Source organism: Emys orbicularis, chromosome 25, assembly GCF_028017835.1.
Source record: "Emys orbicularis isolate rEmyOrb1 chromosome 25, rEmyOrb1.hap1, whole genome shotgun sequence".
NCBI lineage: Eukaryota > Metazoa > Chordata > Testudines > Emydidae > Emys > Emys orbicularis.
In genome coordinates this window covers 133,630-157,436 of record NC_088707.1, presented here as the reverse complement: position 1 = coordinate 157,436, position 23,807 = coordinate 133,630, and the positions used below count along the sequence as shown (strand labels likewise).

The 23,807-nt window shown below is 43.4% G+C and overlaps 1 protein-coding gene across 1 annotated transcript; it reads left to right on the top strand.

Moving 5' to 3' along the window:
- Positions 1-377: 377 nt before the first annotated feature.
- On the top strand, positions 378-23,311 carry LOC135894481 (G protein-activated inward rectifier potassium channel 1-like). Its single transcript, XM_065422583.1, has 3 exons — positions 378-1,028; positions 20,536-20,752; positions 22,710-23,311. The coding sequence occupies exons 1-3, from the start codon at positions 378-380 to the stop codon at positions 23,309-23,311; spliced, it is 1,470 nt and encodes a 489-aa protein (XP_065278655.1).
- The last annotated feature ends 496 nt before the right edge of the window (positions 23,312-23,807 follow it).

Below are 23,807 nucleotides of genomic sequence, written 5' to 3'. Positions count from 1 at the left end.
AGGAGCTGCGCTCGCTGATAGGTGCAGAGGCTTGAGGAGGGGGGGGGGGGCGACAGCCCGTCCCCGCCCCCCAAGGTTCACATCTCAGCCACTTCCCTGCGGGCTCCACAACCGGTCGAGCCCCAGGAGCAGGGGCTGAGCCTCTCTCTGCTCCGCTCCTGGGCTGAAGCGCCGACGGGAGGCAGCGCTCCCGGAGCGGAGCCCGGCTCCGAGGCGTACCAGACAAAGGGAAGCCGGAGCCCCGTCGGGGAGAGATCCTTGCGCTCCCGGACTCCGCTGCTGCCGGCAGCCCTGTGCGGGGCGCCCCAGACAAAGAGCCTATCTAGCCAGGGAGCTCTCTGCCGGCTCGGCCCCGGGTCTCCCGCCCTCGGCCCGGCATGTCGGCCGTGCGCAGACACCTCTGGGACGAGTACCAGGCGGTGGGCTCAGCCCGGGGCAGCGCCCGCAGGAAGCGGCAGCGCTTCGTGGACAAGAACGGGCGCTGCAACGTGCAGCACGGGAACCTGGGCGGCGAGAGCAGCCGCTACCTCTCCGACCTCTTCACCACGCTGGTGGACCTCAAGTGGCGCTGGAACCTGCTCATCTTCCTGCTGACCTACACGGTGGCCTGGCTGGTCATGGCCTCCATGTGGTGGGGCATCGCCTACCTGCGGGGCGACCTGCACCGCGCGCACGACCAGAGCTACCACCCCTGCGTGGCCAACGTGTACAACTTCCCCTCCGCCTTCCTCTTCTTCATCGAGACCGAGGCCACCATCGGCTACGGGCACCGCTACATCACCGAGCGCTGCCCCGAGGGTATCGTGCTCTTCCTCTTCCAGTCCCTGCTCGGCTCCATCGTGGACGCCTTCCTCATCGGCTGCATGTTCATCAAGATGTCCCAGCCCAAGAAGCGAGCCGAGACCCTCATGTTCAGCCGGGCCGCCGTCATTTCCCAGCGGGACGGCAGGCTGTGCCTCATGTTCCGGGTGGGCAACCTGCGCAACAGCCACATGGTCTCTGCTCAGATCCGCTGCAAGCTCATCAAGGTGAGCCCGGAGGGGGGGGCGAACGGGCCGGGGAACGGGGATGGCTTTGGCGCTGGGTTAGCCTGGATGGGGACCGGACTGGAAAAGAGCCCCCAGAGGGTCAAATCACAACAGCGCAGGCGGCTTCTCCGGGGGCAGTCAGAGGCAGCAGTGACTTTTTCAAAGCCGTGCCACAGCCCTGCTCTGTCCGTCGAGCTTTGCCCTAGAGGTTTGAACAATGGATGAGGCTGGGCAGCCGCTTTCTAAGGGGATTAACCCTTTAACCACCCCCCAGTGACACCCAGGTTTACAGTGAGGCAAAACCCAGGGGGCGACCGTCCCCCTGGCGTTGTTTGCCCCTTTGGGGTAGTGCCGAATTTTCACGAGGGCGCTGACACTTAGAAACCCTCCCTCGCTCAGCGAGGGACGCTACTGATTTATGCAGCTGGAAACTCGGTTCTGTTCACTCGACTCTGAGACTGAATGCTTGTTTGTTTGGCGGGCCAGGGAGAAGGATGTGGCACCTGTAGAATACTCCGAAGCAGCTAAGCGGGAATCTTTTTCTGGGTGCTCAGAAAATGAGGCGTGAGAGAGTTGAATATGGGAGGAGGTGAAAATGGAAGTCTGAGGGAAGGATGAAAACCTTATTTTGGTCCAAGAAATTGGGAGAGGGGACATTTGCAGCCTGGTGCCTTCAGAGGTGGTTGTTTTGGTTTTTTAAAATCAGAAACACAAACCAATGCAACTTTATAAAACCTTCCAGGGAGCACTTCTGTTTTCAGCTTATTGTTGTGAAACTGAGAAATGAAGTAGTTTAGCAAGGAAACAACAAGGAGTCCAGTGGCACCTTAAAGACTAACAGATTTATTTGGGCATAAGCTTTCGTGGGTAAAAAAACCACTTCTTCACATGCATGGAGTGAAAATTACAGATGCAGGCATTATATACTGACACATGAAGAGAAGGGAGTTACCTTACCAGTGGAGAACCAGTGTTGACAGGGCCAATTCAATCAGGGTGGATGTCACTACAAAAGCAGCTTTGCCTCTCCTGGAATTGACACCTCCTCCTCAATTATTGGCAGTGGACTACATCCACCCTGATCGAATTGGCCCTGTCAACACTGGTTCTCCACTTGTGAGGTAACTCCCTTCTCTTAACTTGGGGAAACTGATTTGGGGGGACTCGGGATCAGAAGGGCTAGTGAGGTCACCCTGCAAGAAGTAAAAGGGTGGGTGGAAGCCAGAGTTGAGATCTTTGTACTTGTAGGCTGGCTACTGGTGTCAGAACTCTAAGCCATAACAGTATAGCATTAAGGCATCCAAAGCTTCAAGGCAGGTGCTGACAGAACCCCTTACTGCGTGATCCCCACAAATGTCACAGAAATGTACTACACCTCAACCCCGATATAACACGAATTTGGATATAATGCGGTAAAGCAGTGCTCTGGGGGGGCGGGGCTGCGCACTCCAGCGGATCAAAGCAAGTTAGATATAACACGGTTTCACCTATAACCCAGTAAGATTTTTTGGCTCCTGAGGACAGCGTTATATCGGGGTAGAGGTGTATTTGTTACTTGCAGGTGTTTGGAAATATAAAAATGATTAAAAACTGATATTTAGAGTATTAATCATAGAAGTAATATGAACCATTACAGAGAATAAACCCCAAAGCTTCTCTGCTTTACACTTGAATGCAAGTTTCTTTAGGAGCGTTAGCCTGTTTTTTGACCCATCCTGTAAGGATTTTCCTATCACTGTTAGAGATTTGCACATTGGCAAGCTTTGTTCTGTTTTCTCATGTTAAGAGTGTTTTCTTAAAACACACGAATAACATGGAAGGATAAAACACTAAAGAAAGAGTCCGTCTCTGAAGAGCAGAGAAGAACAATTTCTGCAGATGAGTTGGATGGGATTTTCCATTTTTAAAGTTATGCTGAAATTCACAAATAGATTCCTTTAGGATGGTTTTATCAGTAAACAAGTATAAAACTAAGCATTATTGAGGAGGAAAATCTCTTGATTCCAAATAAAAGATGAACCAGTACTCTTCTATGAATACCAGCTACAGTAAACATGTTTTATACCATTAATTTGACAGGAGATAAAAGACAAAAAACTTACTGTTCCATCCAGCATTTCTATTATTTGAGGGAATTCTCTAACTAGTTTGGCCAAATAAAAGAAGGAGAATTGCTGCAGGCATTTTGATTATCAAAATGTGGAATTGTTGGATGGGGTAGTAGTTAGTAACCAAGGGGGAGTATTATACAGTAACTCCTCACTTAGCATTGTAGTTATGTTTCTGAAAAATGCGACTTTAAGCGAAACTATGTTAAGCGAATCCAATTTCCCCATAAGAATTAATGTAAATAGGAGGGGTTAGGTTCCAGGGAAAATTTTTTCACCAGACAAAAAACTATATATTATATAGATATACACATAGTATACGTTTTAAACAATTTAATACTTTTTCACAGCTATGATGATTGTGAAGCTTGGTTGTGGTGGTGAAGTTAGAGGGTGGAAGAGGGAGGGATATTTCCCAGGGAATGCCTTGCTGCTAAATGATGAACTAGCATTCGGCTGAGCCCTCAAGGGTTAACACATTGTTGTTAATGTAGCCTCTCATCAAGGCAGCACGAACAGGAGGGAGGGGAGACAGCATAGCAGACAGAGACAGACCCACACCTTGTGTGTGGGGGAGAGAGATAGATATGCACACTGCCCCTTTAAGTAAGCTGACCCACTCTTAAGTGCATTGTCTTTTTAAGTGGATCAGGAAGTTGAGACAGCAGCTGCTGCCCCAAGCTCTCTCTGTCTCTCTCCGTCCGTGTCCCCTCCCTGCTCTATATGGAGAAGGGGTAAGTGGGGTGCAGGAGCAGGGGGGACACCCTGACATTAGCCCCCCCCTTCCCCTCCCTGCACAGTAAGCAAGAGTCTCTGGGAGCAGCTCCAAGGCAGAGGGCAGGAGCAGTACAGGGGAGGGAGGGACAGCTGAACTGCCGATTGATAGCCTGCTGGGTGGCTGCAGCACAGGGAACTTAGGGGGAGCTGATAGGAGGGCTGCCGGTCCACCCTGGTTACAAGCCCCCACCAACTAGCTGCAACGGGCTGCTCTTCCTGCAAGCAGTGGACAAAGCAGGCGGCTGCCAAATGACATTAGAAGGGAGCATTGCACAACTTTCAACGGGCATGCTCCCTAATTGATCAGCAACATAACAACGTTAACCAGGACGACTTTAAGTGAGGAGTTACTGTATTAACTAGACCCTAGTCTATGGTAACATTAGATTCAGCAGTCTCCTGATCTTTCACCCTCAAGAAATCTTTGAATCAAACTCATCTTTGGACAAATCCTCTAGTTTGGCACTCAGACCAGCAATTTATATATCAACAAAAAAGGTAGATTTCTATGTTTGTGCCATTGCAAAGCACTCTGCACTTAAATCCAGATAAATGAATTTATTCTGCAAATTCAGTCAAAGGTCTGAATATAGCTGTTTGGAAACAGTGTTTAGGAAACTTTCTTTGGAACTTTATGTCCAATTGTTTTACAGCCCAAGCTACAGTAGCAGGGGCTTTTCCCCAGCTAGAAATCTCCTGACTTCTAAGGATTGCTAATGAAGTATGTGTAGACTTGGTAGAATTTAAGTTTTGTCTTTTTACCATTTTTATTGATATTATTGTTCATTTCAAGCTTTTTTTCTATTGGTATCTAAATTTTCACAGTTGTAGGAAGTTAGAAGTAGCTCAGACAATTATTTAATGACAGACATTGAGATTCAAAAAGGTAAAGCTTTATAAGCTGGCTGTTGTAGCAGAGTGCAAATGTGTGCTTTATACAACATTCATTACAACATGTTGTATACACATTAAGGTGGGACTCTAATAAATTCTCAAGCAGCATTTTTCTTTGCTTATCTGTAAATTTCTATGATAATTTATGGAAATATTTTTTCATCAATTTGTGCATTGGCTGAAATGACATTTAAGGACATTTATTGATAAAAATCTAATCCTTCCAAGCCTAAGTATGAGAAAGTTTCCTTGCTTACACCATCCCTCTGCAATTCCTTTTACAGAAAAAGGGATTCCCATGATTCCTGTTGTCATAAACAGAATTATATTTTGATTAAATAATCTGTATATTTAAAATGAGGAATTGTATTATGGAAACAGTCTGCATTGCAGACAGTTTTATTTATCAGGATGGGATCCCATTGTGCTGGGTGCTGTACAGAGTAAGAACAGTGTCCCTGCACCAAAGAGTTCATAGTCTAAAAAGTAAAAAAAAAACAGACAATGGTTATTTGGGAAGGGATACAACCTACCTGTAAATGGCCAGGATGAAGGCTAGCGTTGCTTATTTATTCAGAGGATTTTTTTTTTTCAGGGGAAGAGGTAGGAAATGGGATTAAAAGAAGAAGGGAGAGAAGAGAAGGGATGGGATGAGGATAACAGAGAGGAGAAGGTGGAGAGTAGAGCAGAGGGGGCAATGATCGATTTAATGATTCTAAGGAAAGGAAGGAGTGAGAGCAGCAGAATAAGGACAATTTAAAAAAAAAATCAGACTTTAACAATTTCAGAGAAATGGTAGGTAGGTCTTCCCATGGGAAGACAATATAAGGGGAAAGGGTGTTCAAGAGAGCTGGCAGTTTCTTTTGGAGACAATATTAAAGGCACAACTCCAAACTATCCTGATGAGAAGGAAAGATAGGAAGAATGTTAAGAGGCCAATATGGCTCCATTAGGAGCTCTTTAGTGACCTGATAATCAAAAAAGAATCCTACAAAAAGTGGAGATATGGACAAATTGCTGAGGAGGAGTACAAAAGAATAGCACAAGTGTGTAGGGACAAAATCAGAGAGGCTAAGGCACAAAATGAGTTGCACCTAACAAGGGACATAAAAGGTAATAAGAAGGGGATCTTTGCATATATTAGGAGCAAGAGAAAGACAAAAGAAAGTGTAGGTCCTCCACTTAGTGGGGAAGGAGAGCTAATAACTGATGACGTTAAGAAGGCTGAGGTGTTTAATGCCTATTTTGCTTCAGTCTTTACTAAAAAGGTTGATGGTAACCAGATACTCAACATAATTAATATTAACAACAAGGGGAAAGGAATGCAAGCCAAAATAGGGAAAGAACAAGTTAAAGAATATTTAGATAAATTAGATGTATTCAAGTTGTCAGGGCCTGATTAAATTAATCCTAGTGTATTTAGGGAATTAGCTGAAGCAATCTCAGAACTGTTAGCAATTATCTTTAAGAACTACTGAAGGATGGGTGAGGTCCCAAGGGACTAGAGAAGGGCAAACATAGTACCTGTTTTTAAAAAGGGGAACAAAGAGTACCCAGGGAATTATAGACCAATCAGCCTAACTTTGATACCTGGACCTGGAAAGATATTGGAACAAATTACTAAACAATCCGTTTGTAAGCACCTTGAGGATAATAAGGTTCTAAGGAACAGTCAGCATGAATTTGTGAATAACAAATCATGCCAAACCAGCCTAATTTCCTTCTTTGACTGTTTTACTGGCCTAGTGGATAGGGGGAGCAGTGGGTGATATATATATCATGATTTTAGTAAGCTTTTTGACATAGTCCCACATGACAAACTCATAATCAAACCGAGGAAATGTGATCTAGATGAAATTACTATATGGTGGGTGCACAACTGTTTGAAAGACCATACTCAAAGAACAGCTATAAGTGGTTCATTGCCAAACTGGAAGGTTGTATCTAGAGGGGTGCCACAGGGGTCAGTCCTAGGTCCAGTATTATTCAATATTTTCATTAACGACTTGAATAATGGAGTGGAGAGTATGCTTATGGAATATGTAGATGACACCAAGCTGGGAGGGGTTGAAAGCACTTTGGAGGACAGGATTAGAATTCAAAACTACCTTGACAAATTGAAGAATTGATCTGAATTCAACAAAATGAAATTCAATAAACATAAGTGCAAAGTACTTCATTTAGGAAGGGAAAAAATCAAATGCACAATTACAAAATGGCGAATAACTGACGAGGTGGTAGTACTTTTGAAAAGAATCTGGGGGTTTATAGTGGATCACAAACTGAATATGAATTAACAATGGGATGCAATTGTGGAAAAAAAATTAATAATTCTGGAGTGTTTGTGACGGGTTGGATCACAGAAACTCCCTCAAGACTGTCACTAGATGTGCTGGGATACCACTGAGAGCCCCCCCCCCCCCCCGCACCTCCCCCACTGCCAGACAAGGCTTCCCTCCATTCCCGTTTTGCTGAGCTAGATACACCAGTCTGCTCCAGCACAGACCAAGAGGTTGGGCCATGCCCCCCTGCAGTTCACAGAAATTAAGATTCACTTAGCCCAGGGGTTTCCTCAGTTAACAGGGACTTTCCCAGCACCCAGTATTCAGTCTTTCTGGGAGCCTAAACCCCGAATACATCCGTTTTACTCTGTATAAAGCTTATACAGGGTAAACTCATAAATTGTCCACCCTCTATAATACTGATAGAGAGATATGCACAGCTGTTTGCTCCCCCAGGTATTAATTACTTTGGGTTAATTAATAAGCAAAAAGTGATTTTATTAAGTATAAAAAGTATGCTTTAAGTGGTTCCAAGTAAAAACAGATAGAACAAAGTAAGTTACCAAGCAAAATAAAACAAAACACGCAAGCCTAAGCCTAATACATTAAGAAACTGATTACAGATGAAATCTCACGGCCAGAGAAGTTCCAGTAAGTTTCTTTCACAGACTGGACTCCTTCCTAGTCTAGGTCCAGCAATCACTCACACCCCTGTAGTTACTGTCCTTTATTCCAGTTTCTTTCAGGCATCTCTTGGGGGTGGAGAGGCCATCTCTTGAGCCAGCTGAAGACAAAATGGAGAGGCTTCCAGGGCCTTTTATATTCTCTCGTGGGCAGAAACCCCTTTGTTCTTCTGTGCAAAATCACAGCAACAAGATGGAGTTTGTAGCCACCTGGGCAGTCACATGTCCATGAATGAGTCAGCTTTTTGCAGGCCGATGCCATTGTTTACATGTTAGTGTGAACATTCCCAGGAAAGCTCAGATGTGGACTGGCATCTCCCAAAGTCCATTGTTAGTTTAGTACTCCCAACTACTTGAATAATCCCTTCACCCTTTCTTATGCGTTTCTTACAGCAAACACTTTAAATACAAGCATAGAGCCAATGCTCATAACTTCAAATATAAAAATGATACATGCATACAAATAGGATGAATATATTCAGTAGATCACAACCTTTGCAAAGATATGTTATATGGCATATCTAGCATAAAACATATTCCAGTTATGTCATATTTACACTCATAAGCATATTTCTATAAAGCATTATGGAGTGCAGCGTCACAGGTGTATTAACTGGAGTGTCATATGTAAGACATGGGAGCTAACTGTCTTGCTGTACTTGGCACTCGTGAGGCCTCAGCTGGAGTACAGTACTGTATCCAGTTCTGGGGGGCACACGTTAGGAAAGATGTGGACAAATTAAAAAGAATCGAGAGAAGAGCAACAAAATGATAAAAGTTTTAGTAAACTTGCCCTATGAGGAAAGGTTTTAAAAAAGGGAGCATGTTTAGTCTTGGGAAAAGAAGACAGGGGGAACCTAACAGTCTTCAAATATGGTAAGGGCTGTTCTAAAGAGGATGGTGATCAATTGTTCTCCATGTCCACTGAAGGTAGGACAAGAAGTAATGGGCTTAATCTGCAGCAAGCAATTTTTAGGTTAGACATTATGAAAAACTTTCTAATTATAAGAGTGATTAGGCTCTGTAACCAGCTTCCAAGGGAGATTGTGGAATCCCCATCATTGGAGGCTTTTAGAAACAGGTTGGATAAACACCTGTCTGGGATGGTCCAGATTTACTTGGTCCTGCATCAGAGCAGGGGGTTGGACTTGATGACTTCTTGATGTCCCTTCCAGCCCTATGTTTCTATGATTCTGTAATGTGAAAGTAAAACATGTAATTGGAGCAGAGTTTACAGTCCAAAGAAGTCTAAGTATAGCTGTCCATTGTGAAGTCAGGGTTTAGCAGCTATTAGGTAATGTATGCATTGTAGGTACCTGCATTAATTCCAAACTAAGGGTGCATCATTGTGTCTGGCAATCTCCAAAAGCAGAAAATTCTGGAATTTTGTTGTTGTCAGACTATGCTAGTAGGCTGATAAGGGCCCAGATCCTCAACTGTGGCTAAAGTGTGCTTGATGCAACTCTGAAGAAAGAGTGCTTAGCAGCCCTTTGTGTTCCCCTCCATATTATCTTGTCTGAGCACTTCATGAGTCACCTTCAGGCTATTCTAAACATACGTTAGGAATCTTTAAGTTTTCCAGCTATCCCTTGCTCCAGATGGCAGCTGGGGCACACAAGTACCTAGGTCACACCCTCATCCCAAGCCATACCCCCTGCTCCAGTTGTGGGGTAGGTGGAGGATTGGCGTGGACCCTGCAGTGGCTCTACACCATCTGAGGTCCCCCATGTGCTGGGGGACCCTCTTGTGGCTAGTAAGTCAGCTTTTGGGCAGCTTTGCATTAGTGGAGCGATACATATATAATATGTATAATATATCACTAGTAACTTATGGACACTCCAAGATGGTGAGTTTACCCACATCCTCAGTGCCATATTACATTCTCATCATACCAGAAAATGACTAAGGTACCAAGAAGGTCCTGTGTTTCTTGCAATTTTTGCTCTTCCAATTGTGCTTTGTCCAGTCATGCTGACAGCTGATCTTGCTTCACTTCTCTTGCACATGATTAGACGGAGCTTTAATTCTATCAGAGTTAAGCAATGCTAAGAGATATCCTTTATCACACTTTTATACTTTTAAGGGGACCCATATTTAGCCAATGAACACAATGTTTCCACAAACCGTTTCAGTGAGGGACAGGGAGTTCTGAAAGCTTTGCTGTTTTAAAAAGGTATGTCTATTTAAAGTGTGATATTTTATTGGATGTGTGCTGTTTGTCCCAGGGCACTCAGATTACAAAGATGCCATCATATAGTGGTGGCAGATTACCCTTCTGTGGTATGTGAAGCTGCCTAGCAACATTGCCGAATAGTACAATGTTGCAATAGAGATGCCAAAATCAGGTTTGGAGTGGATTGTAGACAACTGTACTGTGATGGGTTGCAGTCACCTCTATGAGCGCCACTTTACATGCTAGCATGGTGTTGCTGCTGTCTGCAGCTCCCAGCACCCCCTGCATGCTGTCTGTCAGCCTCTGTGAGTCTTCTGTGGCTCAGCCCTCCAGCCAGGTGTCACAGTTCAAAAGCCTTCTAGGGTATAACAGACTCAAAATAGAAGCAATTCCTTTCCTTCAGGGCCAATTATAACCAAAATAGTTTCTCGCCCTTCTGGGCAAAATTCCCTCTCTGAAATTGAATCTTGAACTCCTGCCCCCAATTGTGGCCAGTAATGGGCACTGGTTCCTCTGGCTGTGACCTTGGCAATGTCCTTCCTTGCTCCTCTGGCTCCAGCCAGGAACTGCCTTGCTGACACTGATAGCAGGCAGATCCTTTTATTTTGGCCTTCTGGGCCTTGATTGACTGTTGCTGGTCTCCAGCCCTTCTGGTTGCTGGAGAGCCAGATCTCACTGGTTCCCAACATGGCTGCTCTTTTTCTCACAGAGAACTGTTTCATGGGGAGGAGTCCAGTAGGGGACCCCAAAGGCTGGTACACCCCATCAAACATAGACAAAATAGGGTTACAAAAACCAAGTCAGTTTGTTTCAGCTTGCACTTTTTCAGATTGTGACAGGATCAGGCCAGACGGCTACAGAAGAGTGCAGGAAGAAAGGTATATTAGCCTCAGGATAAGCAGGTCCCTCTTCCCCTGGTAACTGAGCAGGGGTTACTCCAGGTTAATTAGGACACCTGGAACCAATTAAGAACCTGCCAGAATGGGTTAAAAGCCTTACCCTCCAGCCAATCAGTGTGGGTGGTAGGTGTTGTGAGAGCTGAGTGGCGTGGAAGCTGACAAGGACCAGGGGAGAAGCCCGCAGGTATAGAGATTGGGGAGAAACCCTACCCTAAACAGGAGCTAAAGACCCTTCTAGGTCCAAAGATCTGAAGAAAAGGACCCTGCCAGAAGGGGAGAGACTGAGCCATGCATTTGGTGTGGTGCTGCCACGCCCAGAAGGGCTACCAGAGACATGGGGCTCCCCCCGGCAGGAGGAATCCTGCCCAAGCAAAGTGGGGACAATAAGCCAAGGGGCGTGAGGAACTGGCAGCGTGAGGCTGCTACTTGTAGGGTCCCTGCATTGGGGCCCAGAGTAGAGGGCAGGACTGGGACCCCCACGCCCCTTTTTCTCTCACTGGATGTCCACCGAGGAGGCCAGAAGCCCCAGTGAAGCAGTAAGTGCCTAGCAGGCCCAGAAATGGGAGGGCCACTTGGAGACAGAATTTCCCCATCCACTATAAACAGAGGGGGGCGGGGGGGATTCTGAGAGATGAGATGCTATCCTGACCCACCACTAGAAGGAAGTGCGGGACCCACCGAGGCGGAGAAGAAGCCCTGTTACAAGATATTGAAGTCAGTTTTATAGATTCCAAGGCCAGAAGGGACCATTGTGATCACTGTATCTCCTGTATAACACAGACCATAGAACTTCCCCCTCAAAAATTCCTCTTTCAACTAGACCCTTTTTTTAATCCAGTTTTGATTTAAAAATTGCAGGTGATGGAGAATCCACCAGAACCTCTAGTAAGTTGTTCCAGTGGTTAAGTACCCGCAGTGGTAAAAATTTACACCTTATTTCTAGTCTTGAATTTGTCTAGCTTCAACTTCAAACCACTGGATCTTGTTATACCTTTGTCTGCTGGATTCATAGATTCATAGATTCTAGGACTGAAAGGGACCTCGAGAGGTCATCGAGTCCAGTCCCCTGCCCGCATGGCAGGACCAAATACTGTCTAGACCATCCCTGATAGACATTTATCTAACCTACTCTTAAATATCTCCAGAGATGGAGATTCCACAACCTCCCTAGGCAATTTATTCCAGTGTTTAACCACCCTGACAGTTAGGAACTTTTTCCTAATGTCCAACCTAGACCTCCCTTGCTGCAGTTTAAGCCCATTGCTTCTTGCTCTATCCTTAGAGGCTAAGGTGAACAAGTTTTCTCCCTCCTCCTTATGACACCCTTTTAGATACCTGAAAACTGCTATCATGTCCCCTCTCAGTCTTCTCTTTTCCAAACTAAACAAACCCAATGCTTTCAGCCTTCCTTCATAGGTCATGTTCTCAAGACCTTTAATCATTCTTGTTGCTCTTCTCTGGACCCTTTCCAATTTCTCTACATCTTTCTTGAAATGCGGTGCCCAGAACTGGACACAATACTCCAGCTGAGGCCTAACCAGAGCAGAGTAGAGCGGAAGAATGACTTCTCGTGTCTTGCTCACAACACACCTGTTAATACATCCCAGAATCATGTTTGCTTTTTTTGCAACAGCATCACACTGTTGACTTATATTTAGCTTGTGGTCCACTATAACCCCCAGATCCCTTTCTGCCGTACTCCTTCCTAGACCGTCTCTTCCCATTCTTTATGTGTGAAACTGATTTTTTCTTCCTAAGTGGAGCACTTTGCATTTGTCTTTGTTAAACTTCATCCTGTTTAACTCAGAACATTTCTCCAATTTGTCCAGATCATTTTGAATTATGACCCTGTCCTCCAAAGCAGTTGCAATCCCTCCCAGTTTGGTATCATCTGCAAACTTAATAAGCGTACTTTCTATGCCAATATCTAAGTCATTAATGAAGATATTGAACAGAGCCGGTCCCAAAACAGACCCCTGCGGAACCCCACTTGTTATGCCTTTCCAGCAGGATTGGGAACCATTAATAACAACTCTCTGAGTACGGTTATCCAGCCAGTTATGCACCCACCTTATAGTAGCCCCATCTAAATTGTATTTGCCTAGTTTATCGATAAGAATATCATGCGAGACCGTATCAAATGCCTTACTAAAGTCTAGGTATACCACATCCACAGCTTCTCCCTTATCCACAAGACTCGTTATCCTATCAAAGAAAGCTATCGGATTGGTTTGACATGATTTGTTCTTTACAAATCCATGCTGGCTGTTCCCTATCACCTTACCACCTTCCAAGTGTTTGCAGATGATTTCCTTAATTACTTGCTCCATTATCTTCCCTGGCACAGAAGTTAAACTAACTGGTCTGTAGTTTCCTGGGTTGTTTTTATTTCCCTTTTTATAGATGGGCACTATATTTGCCCTTTTCCAGTCTTCTGGAATCTCTCCCGTCTCCCATGATTTTCCAAAGATAATAGCTAGAGGCTCAGATTCCGCCTCTATTAGCTCCTTGAGTATTCTAGGCTGCATTTCATCAGGCCCTGGTGACTTGCAGGCATCTAACTTTTCTAAGTGATTTTTAACTTGTTTTAACTTGAAGAGCCCATTATCAAATATTTCTTCCCCATGTAGGTACTTGTAGACTATGATCAAGTCACCTCTTACCCTTCTCTCTGTTAAGCTAAAGAAACTGAAATCTTCGAGTCTATCACTATAAAGCAGGTTTTATATCCTTTAATCATTCTAATGGCTCTTCTCTGAACTCTATCCAATTTGTCAACATCTTTTTTTGAATTGTGGAGACCAGAATTCAGTATTTCAATAGCAGTTGCACCAGTGCCAAATACAGAAGTAATGTAACCTCCCTACTCCTACTCGATATTCCCCTGGCAATACATCCAAGGATTGCAATAGCTCTTTTTGCTACAGCATCACTCTGGGAACTCATGTTCAGCTGATGATGCACCATGACCTCCAAATCTTTTTAAAAGTAACTGCTTCCCAGGAAAGAGTCCTTCATTTTCTAAGTATGGCCTATATTCTTTGTTCCTAGATGTATGACTTCTTATTTGGCCATATTAAAACACATAGTTTGCCTGCACTCCACTTACCAAGTGGTTCAGATCACTCTGTATCAGAGACCTGTCCTCTTAATTATTTATCATTTCCCCCAATATTTGTGCCATCTGAAAACTTTCAGTGATTTTATGTTTTCATCCTGATCATTGATAAAAATGTTAAATAGCATAGGGCCAAAAACTGATCCCTGCAGGACCCCATTAGAAACACACCTGCTCAATGGTGATTCCTCATTTATTATTACATTTTGAGACCTATCAGTTAGCCAGTTTTTAATCCATTTAATGTGTGCCATGATAATTTTATATTCTAGTTTTTTAAGCAAAATTGTGTGGTACCAAGTCACATGCCTTACAGAAGTCTAAGTATATTACATCAACACTAGTACCTTTATCAACCAAATTTGTCATCTCATAAAAAAAATCAAGTTAATTTGACAGGATCTATTTTCCATAAATCCACGTTGATTGGCATTTATTATATTACCCTCCTTTAATTTTTTATAGAGTCCTGTATCAGCTGCTTCATTATCTTGCTTGTGAGCAGTGTCAGCCTGATAGGCCTATAATTAGCTTGATTGGCCCATTCACTCTTTTAAAATATTGGTACAACAGTACCTTTCTTCCAGTCTTCTGGAACTTCTTTGGTGTACCAAGAGTTACTGAAAATCAACATTAATGGTCCAGCAAGCTCAATCAGCTCTTTTAAGACTCTTGATAGCAAGTTATCCAGAACTGTTAATTTAAAAATGTCTAACTTTAGTAGCTGCTGGATAATCAACTGAAAATGAGCTCCCTGTGAGACACTGTGGCCAAAAGCAGTAATGCAATACTTGGATGTATTAATAGGAGACAATTGAATAGGAGTTGGGAGGTTATATTTCCTCTATATTTGGCACTTCTGTGACCTCTCCTAGAATACTGTGTCCAGTTCTGGTCTACACTGGAAGGATATTGATAAATTGGGGAGTGCTTCAGAGAAAAAAAAAAAAAAAATGAAAACATGCCTAACAGAGAGAGAATTAAGGAGCTCAGTCTGTTTAGCTTAACAAAGAGGAGGTTAACTTGCTCAGTTAAATTTCTGTTCCCCATGTAGATAAGAGGGCTCTTCAATCTAGCAGACAAAGGTATAATAAGATCCAAAGGCTGGAAGATGACACTAGACTAAATCAGACTAGAAATTAGGCAAATTTTTAACAGTGAGGGTCATAAAACAGTGGAACAATTTACAAAGGTTCTATGGATTCTCAATCACTGGAAATTTTAAAATCAAGATTGGATGTGGATGTTTTTCTAAGGAATATATATTCTAATTCAAACAAGAATTACGGGAAGACCTATAGCCTGTGTTATGCAGGAGGTCAGACGTAGATGATCAGAATGGTTCCTTCTGGCCTTATAATCTATAAATCTGGCCTTTTCTCTCTCACGTTACTGCTGATTTACAGTCTCATGACCTCTGTAGTGGTTCTTAATTCTTATGGGTAGAGTTGCAGACAAACAATTTTAATTAAAGGCAAAGTTTAGATGATAGAAATGTAGCACTGGAAGGGACATCGATATATTATCTAGTCCAGCCCTCTGCACTGAGGCAGGACTAAGTATTATCCAGACCTTCTCTAACAGATGTTTATCTAAACTGCTGTTAAAAACCTCCAGTGATAGAAATTCCACAACCTAAAGTGAGATTTTATTAACTTTTTTCCAAACCTTGAGAAAACTTGGGACTTGGGTGAGATGGATGGAGGTTTGAGACCATTCTTATTTTTTATAAACCTGTTTCGTGTTTAAAAAAAAAGTGAAAATATGATCTCTCAGCTTTTAAATACAGTATCTATTTATTTGCATTAAATTGTATGATCTAGCTAATTTTTCAAGTCATTGTTTCAACTGGCATAATACTCAGATGAAGTTTAGTTGATAACTCAGAATTTTAAGATGTTGTTTTTTTTCTAGGGTTGTCAATTAATTGCAGTTAACTCATGCGATTAAAAATATTAATCGTGATTAATTGCAGTTTTAATCGCACTGTTAAACAATAGAAATTGTTTAGAAATAGAAATACCAATTGAAATTTATTAAATATTTTGGATGTTTTTCTACATTTTCAAATAGATTGATTTACAACAATTACAACACAGAATACAAAGTGTACAGTGCTCACTTTATATTATTTTTTATTAAATATATGCACTGTAAAAATGATAAAAGAAATAGCATTTTTCAATTCACCTTATACAAGTACTGTAGCGCAATCTCTTTATCATGAAAATGCAGCTTACAAATGTAGAATTTTTGTTACATAACTTCACTCAAAAACAAAACAATGTAAAACTTCAGTGTCTACAAGTCCACACGGTCCTACTTCTTGTTCAGCCAATTGCTAAGACAAACGAGTTTGTGTACATGTATGGGAGATAATGCTGCTCACTTCTTATTTATAATGTCACCTGAAAGTGAGAAAAGGCATTCGCATGGCACTTTTATAACCGTCATTGCAAGGTATTTACATGCCAGATATGCTAAACATTTGTATGCCGGTTCATGCTTTGGACACCATTCCAGAGGACATGCTTCCATGCTGGTGACGCTCATTAAAAAAATAATGCATTAATTAAATTTGTGACTGAACTCCTTTGGGGAGAATTGTATGTCTTCTGCTCTGTTTTACCCACATTCTGCCATATATTTCATGTTACAGCAGTCTTGGATGATGACCCAGCACATGTTCGTTTTAAGAACACTTTCACTGCAGATTTGACAAAACACAAAAAAGATACCAATGTGAGATTTCTAAAGATAGCTACAGCACTCACCCAAGGTTTAAGAATCTGAAGTGCCTTCCAAAATCTGAAAGGGACGAGGTATGGAGCATGCTTTCAGAAGTCTTAAAAGAGCAACACTCCGATGCCGAAATTACAGAACCTGAACCACCAAAAAAGAAAACCAACCTTCTGCTAGTGGCTCCAGACTCAGATGATGAAAGTGAATGTGTCAGTCCACACTGCTTTGGATCGTTATCGAGCAGAACCTGTCATCAGCATGGACATATGTCCTGAGGAATGGTGGTTGAAGCATGAAGGGACATATGAATCTTTAGCGCATCTGGCACGTAAATACCTTGTGATGCCAGCTACAGCAGAGTCATGCGAACACCTGTCCTCACTTTTAGGTGACATTGTAAACCAGAAGTGGGAAGCATTATCTCCTGCAAATGTAAACAAACTTGTTTGTCTGAGCGATTGGCTGTAAAAGAAGTAGGACTGAGTGGACTAGTAGGCTCTAAAGTTTTAAATTGTTTTATTTTTGAATGCAGGTTTTTTTGTACATAATTCTACATTTGTAAGCTCAACTTTCATGATAAAGAGTTTGCACTACAGTACGTGTACTAGGTGAATTGAAAAATATAATTTATTTTGTTTTTTACAGTGCAAATATTTGTAATAAAAAGTGAGCACTGTATTGTGTTGTAATTGAAATCAATATATTTGAAAATGTAGAAAACATCCAAAAATATTTAAATAAATGGTATTCTATTGTGATTAATCATGCTGTTAAACAATCATTACCATATATACTCGTTCATAAGCCGAATATTTTTGGTAAAAAAGTGACACATCAAAGAGTGAGGGTCAGCTTATAAACAGGTCTACACCAAAATTTGATGATTTTAAACTCTATGGAATCATTGAATTGAATATCTAATACAGGGATCGTCAACCTTTGGCACGCGGCCCACCAGGGTAAGCACTCTGGCGGGGCGGACCGGTTTGTTTACCTGCCGCGTCTGCAGGTTCGGCCGATCGTGGCTCCCACTGGCTGCGGTTCACCGCTCCAGGCCAATGCGGGTGGCAGGAAGCGGCGGCCAGCACATCCCTCGGCCCGCGCCACTTTCCTCCAGCCCCATTGGCCTGGAGCGGCGAACTGCGGCCAGTGGGAGCCGCGATCGGCCGAACCTGCACATGCAGCAGGTAAACAAACCGGCCCGGCCCGCCAGGGTGCTTACCCTGGCGGGCCATGTGCCAAAGGATGCCAATCCCTGATCTAATACATTGTAGTTTTGTTTACTTGGAGCGTCTGCAGGCATGGAGCCCCTCAGCTCCCTGTGGCCACGGTTCACCGTTCCCATTGGCTGCCACAGGGAGCTGAGGGGCTCCATGCCTGCAGATGCTCCAAGTAAACAAAACGTGCCGATCCGCCAGTGGCTTACTCTGACGGGCTGGGAAAACATGGTAAACCATGCAGCTCATGCTAGATCAGATGTCTGCTACCAGTTAATGCTCATCCTGAGAGAACAGTAGCCAGCCAACTTAACTAAAGCTATGCACTCTACTGTTTGATACTGTAACTTTTCCTGAAAGGACCTAAAGTACTTTTTTCAGTAGTCTGACAAAGGCCTGGTCTACACTAACCCCCTAATTCGAACTAAGGTACGCAACTTCAGCTACGTGAATAACGTAGCTGAAGTCGACGTACCCTAGTTCGAACTTACCGCGGTCCAGACGCTGCAGGCAGGCTCCCCCGTCAACTCCGCATACTCCTCGCGCCGAGCAGGATTACCGGAGTCGACGGCAAGCACTTCTGGGTTCGATTTTATCGTGTCCAGACAAGACGCGATAAATCGAACCCAGAAGTTCAATTGCCTGCCGCCGAACCAGCGCGTAAGTATAGACAAGCCCAAAGCCTTCACACTTAGTCTAGGTTCTTGTGATTACCATGGGGCAGAATTCTTGTTTGCTTTTAGTTTCTAGTGCTGTCAGTCTTTTAACCTTCACCCAGAATGTTTTATAAGTCATGCAGCTGACATTCTTATTGATCTTATCAGCCATGGAGAAACTGATTCCTGTCAAAGAGAGTGAAAGCCTTGTTACTTGGGATAAGAAGACATCACAACTTCTTAGCAGGGAAATAGACAAAAAACACATGAATATCTGAAGAACTAAAACAGACATTTAATACACCTCTACCCCAATATAACGCTGTCCTCGGGAGCCAAAAAAATCTTACTGTGTTATAGGTGAAACCCCGTTATATCGAACTTGCTTTGATCCGCCGGAGCACGCAGCCCCGCCCCCCTGGAGCACTGCTTTACCACGTTATATCCGAATTTGTGTTATATCGGGTCGCGTTATACCGGGGTAGAGGTGTATAGCTGAAATACCCCACCAGCTAATTGTCTGGTATAGATTGGCAATTATATAACCAGCTAATCAGGCATTCTAGCTTTTTGTGGTATTAGTGGTGAGAAGAGGGAATTTGGAGATGCAGTAGTCACTTGTGTAAATTAAAGATGGAAAACTCCTGCTAGGGCATCTAGTCCATCACATAGGGTGAAAGCTTCCATTGACTTCAGTGGGGCTATGACTTCACCCCAGGTCTAACACAGGATCTAAAGAACAGGATGTCTTGTGATGGCGATAGTAAACTTATAATAATACAGCAAAGGCAGAAATGTGTATTAAATATTTGTTCTGTAGTTAGGAAGAAGCTGGATAATTAATCATATCATAGCAATAATAATGAAATAATTTCCAACCAGAAGTAACTAGGGAGAATGTTAAATAGCATTGGCAAAGTTTCTGAACATTTAAAATCTGCAAGATCCAAATAACTTGCACCCAAGAACTTTAAAGCAATTGGCTGAGGAACTCTGACCAACTGATGTTGATTTTTTTAATAAATATACCTCTACCCTGATATAACGCTGTCTTCGGGAGCCAAAACATCTTACTGTGTTACAGGTGAAACCACGTTATATCGAACTTGCTTTGATCTGCCAGCGTGCGAGCCCCGCCTCCCTGGAGCGCTGTTTTACCGCGTTCTATCCGAATTCATGTTATATCGGGTCGCGTTATATCGGGATAGAGGTGTATTGGCATATTGTGGAAGTTCCAGATGACTGAAAAAAGGTAATATTGTGCCAATATTTTAAAAGGGTAAATGAAATGACCTGTGTAACAATAGGACAGTTACTAGAATACCAATTCTGGGCAAATTCTTGAAATGCTTGATACAGGCTGCAAGCAGTGAAAAATGCCAGTCAACATGGTTTTATGGAATAGGTCTTGTCAAATCTTTTTTTTTTTTTTTTTTTTTTTTTTTTTTTTTTTTTTTGTAATATTACAAGTTTGGTTGATAAATTGACATGAGTTCTGTAAGGCCTTTGAGCTAGTACCACATGACTTTTTAACTTAAAAAAAAAAATAGCAATATACAAAACTAATGTATCACATATTAAATAGGTTAAAACTGATAACTGGTAGATCTCAAAGTAATTGTTAATGAAGCCTCATCATTCAGTCGGGTTGTTTCTTGTGGGGTCCCACTGGGATCTGTTCTAGGCCCAATGCTAATCGATATCTTTATCAATGGTCTGGACAAAAATATAAAATCACTGTTAGCAAAGTTTGTAGATGACAAAGTTGGGAGGGGTAGTAAATAATGACAGGATCAGTTATACAGAGTGATCTAGGAGTGTCTAGAGTAATATACTAGTACCTCCATATGATGACACAGAGAACTGCTGTTTAAATAGTAATGTTATCAGAGATACACATTTAGACCCAGTCACAACTTCATGTACTGCCTGGGGCCTAACTATCTTTTTGTCTTTAGTCCCGACAGACACCAGAAGGGGAATTCCTGCCATTAGATCAATGTGAGTTGGATGTTGGATTTGGAACTGGAGCTGACCAGCTGTTTTTAGTTTCTCCTTTAACCATCTGTCATGAAATCAACCCCAAAAGCCCCTTTTTTTGTCTCTCTCAAAGATCGCTAAGAAGTGAGCAGTTTGAGATCGTTGTCATCCTTGAAGGAATTGTTGAAACTACTGGTAAGATATTTTTTTTTTTTTTTTTTTTTTTTTAAACAAAGTGAATGGTCTATGTCAGCGTTTCTCAAACTGAGGTCTGTGAGCGTACTCCAGGGGGTCCGCGAGTCATGTCTGGCTCCAAGGAGTCTGCGAGTCATGACTCGCGGACCCCCTGGAGCCAGACTTGTCCGGGGCCGCCAGGCCCGCTGATCAACTCTTCCCCCTCCCTCCCAGTGCTTCCTTCATGCCACAAAACAGCTGTTAAGCAGCATGCAGGAGGGAGGGGGAGGAGTGGGACGGGGCACGCTCGGGGAAGGGGGCAGAAAGAGGCGGGGAAGAGGAGGGGCACAGGTGGAGCAGGGGTGGGAAGAGGTGGGTGAAGGAAGGGGTGGAGTGGGTATGGTAACCAGACATCCCTCTGGCTCCTAGGTGCAGGGACGGCCGGGGGGGCTCTGCATGCTGCCCCTGCCACGAGTGCTGGCTCCGCAGCTCCCATTGGCCGGGAACTGTGCCAATGGGAGCTGTGGGGGCAGCGCCTGCGGACGGAGGCAGCAGCAGCATGCAGAGCTGCCTGCCTGGCTGTGCCTCTGCCTAGGACCCAGAGGGACATGTCGCCGCTTCTGGGGAGCCGCCCGAGGTAAACGCCGCCCAGAGCCCGCGCCAGAGCCCTGAGCCCCCTCCTGAACCCAAACTCCTTCTCGGAGCCCGCATCCCTCCTGCACCCGAACCCCCATCCCTGAGCCCTTCCTGCACCCAAACTCCCTCCAGGAGCCTGCTCCCCACCTGCCAGCCCTGAGCCCCTCCTGTATCCAAATTCCCTCCCAGAGCCCGCACCCCAGCCCTGAGCCCCCTCCCGCACCCAAACTCCCTCCCAGAGCCCGCACCCTGAACCCCCTCCCATGCCCCAACCCCCTGCTCCAGCCCTTAGCCCCCTCCTTGCAGTGGGGCTGGAGCCAGGGCAGTTTGCCCCCAACCAGTGGCTGGGGCTGCTCGGGTTTGGGGGTCCTCAAAAAATGTTTAAATCAAAATGGGGGTCATCGGGTGGTTAAAGTTTGAGAACAGCTGGTCTACATATTGCATTATTTTAATGTTGACACTTTCAGTTTGTCTTTAGTCCTAATATTTCTCTTAATCAGTGGTATAATATTGTATCAAGGCAGTCATTCAAAATTATATTCTCCTGGAAAATTCATATTGGCTGTTTCCATCAGCCTAACAACATGGTAAGCTTGGAATAGATTTTGTGCCTGAGCTAAAATGTTTTCATGATCAATTTACAAATCTTTATTAAAATATAGTAATCTATGAATCTGTGCCTTAAGTGAGGCAAAAAATCTCATAACTTTTAGAATATAGCATATGTAACAATATCAGAAACTGTTGTAATATGTTGTCGGCAGTGATGTTTTTAGGTGTGTGTTGGTGAGAAAGGAGCTCAGCATGCTATGGGGCAGTGTGTTAAATAAATAAAAAGTTATTCATCTAGCTCTAGTTCCTGACACTCCTAATCTTTGCTGGAGAACTCTCTCTAAATTCAAGCCGGGAGTACAATCCTTAACCCTCACACCCAGCTGAGTAATGGGCCTTTCGGACCACTTCTAAGAGAACTTCCCAGACACTAGTACAGCTAAAGTAGCACACCAATAGTAAGAGAATACTCCCTGAAGTATGTTACCTCACTTTTATTATTTTATTTGTAATTACATCTCCCTGCTATTCAAAATAAATTGGTTTGGTACAATGACAAGACAGAGTTAATCAAATATTTGTATAAGCAAATCTGACTAAGTACTTAGAAACACTATCTCAACTGTTAGGAGACTGGTGGTCACCAGATGGAGCAACACATTATCTCAATATTGTTAGATGTAGAATAGGATTGATTTTTATTATGCAATCTTACCATATATTCTCCTCCTACCATATGTTGATCTGTTCTTTCATTTTATAAGGTTAACGTTCCTGTCTGTTTATGTAGGAATGACGTGTCAGGCTAGGACCTCCTACACAGAAGATGAAGTTCTTTGGGGCCACAGATTCCTCCCAGTAATGTCCCTAGAGGATGGCTTTTTTCGTGTGGATTACTCTCAGTTTCATGCCACCTTTGAAGTCCCCACACCTCCTTATAGTGTTAAACAGGAGGAAAGCCTGTCTCTTCCATCTCCTTTCAATACTCCTATTGGTAACAACCGAAACAGAAGGGAACACATCTGCTCACTTGACTGTATTGATATTTTAGAAGAGAAAACAAACAAGTTTCCTAGTAAACTGCAAAAAATTAGCTCCAGAAAGGAAGGCCTTCAGAGAAGAGTCCTGAGACTGAGTCCCAGCAATGTGGAGAAAGCTTGCAGTACTGGAGATCTCTTGAGAATTCAGCAGATAAGCTCTGTTCCCAGCAATGAAGATGGTGATGAAAGGATACAACTGAAGGCCTTCAGAATCAAATCTGAGTCTTTGACTCAGTCTACTGGAGATCTTGAGTTACAGAAAAAGCCTCAAGGTATGCTCACCTTAGGGACAAGACTAGAGGATAATTTGCCTGCCAAACTTCGAAAAATGAATTCTGATCGCCTCTCCTAAATAACAGATGCAACAGGAGTTATTGTTAATAAACTGCATTTTAGACTTCTGTCCTTCAGGATTATTTTGGAATACTACTGTGATAATTTGGTTTTGCCAAGGGATTCTTCATAAATAACAATTTTCAAAATTAATTAGCATTTTTCTATAATATTCAATACAAATCTGATTTATGTAGCATGGTAACTGTACAGGGTGCTATACTGTAAGTTCATTGTGCCAAATACACAAGTCCCTGCTTTAAAGCTGTCTATCAGCACTACTGTAACAAATTGGTCTGGTCTTCCATCCTTTCAGAAGCCAGATTCTCAGCTATGACTAAAGTGCACATAGTGCAGGTTGGGTGGGGGAGGGTTCAATGGCAGCATAAACCTCACCTTTACACTCCCCTGATCCTAGGGCTGCTGTGTATAATGTGGGTATTCTCCCCGTCACCCCCTCCCCCCACATCATATATTAGAGTAGCCCTATGTGTAGTCTAATCTATGCCATTTCT

Coding starts and splice junctions, on each gene's coding strand:
- LOC135894481 (XM_065422583.1), top strand. CDS start 378: ATGTCGGCCGTGCGCAGACACCTCTGGGACGAGTACCAGGCGGTGGGC. Junction 1,029..20,535: donor TCCGCTGCAAGCTCATCAAG/GTGAGCCCGGAG, acceptor TTTTGTCTTTAG/TCCCGACAGACACCAGAAGG. Junction 20,753..22,709: donor AGGAATTGTTGAAACTACTG/GTAAGATATTTT, acceptor CTGTTTATGTAG/GAATGACGTGTCAGGCTAGG.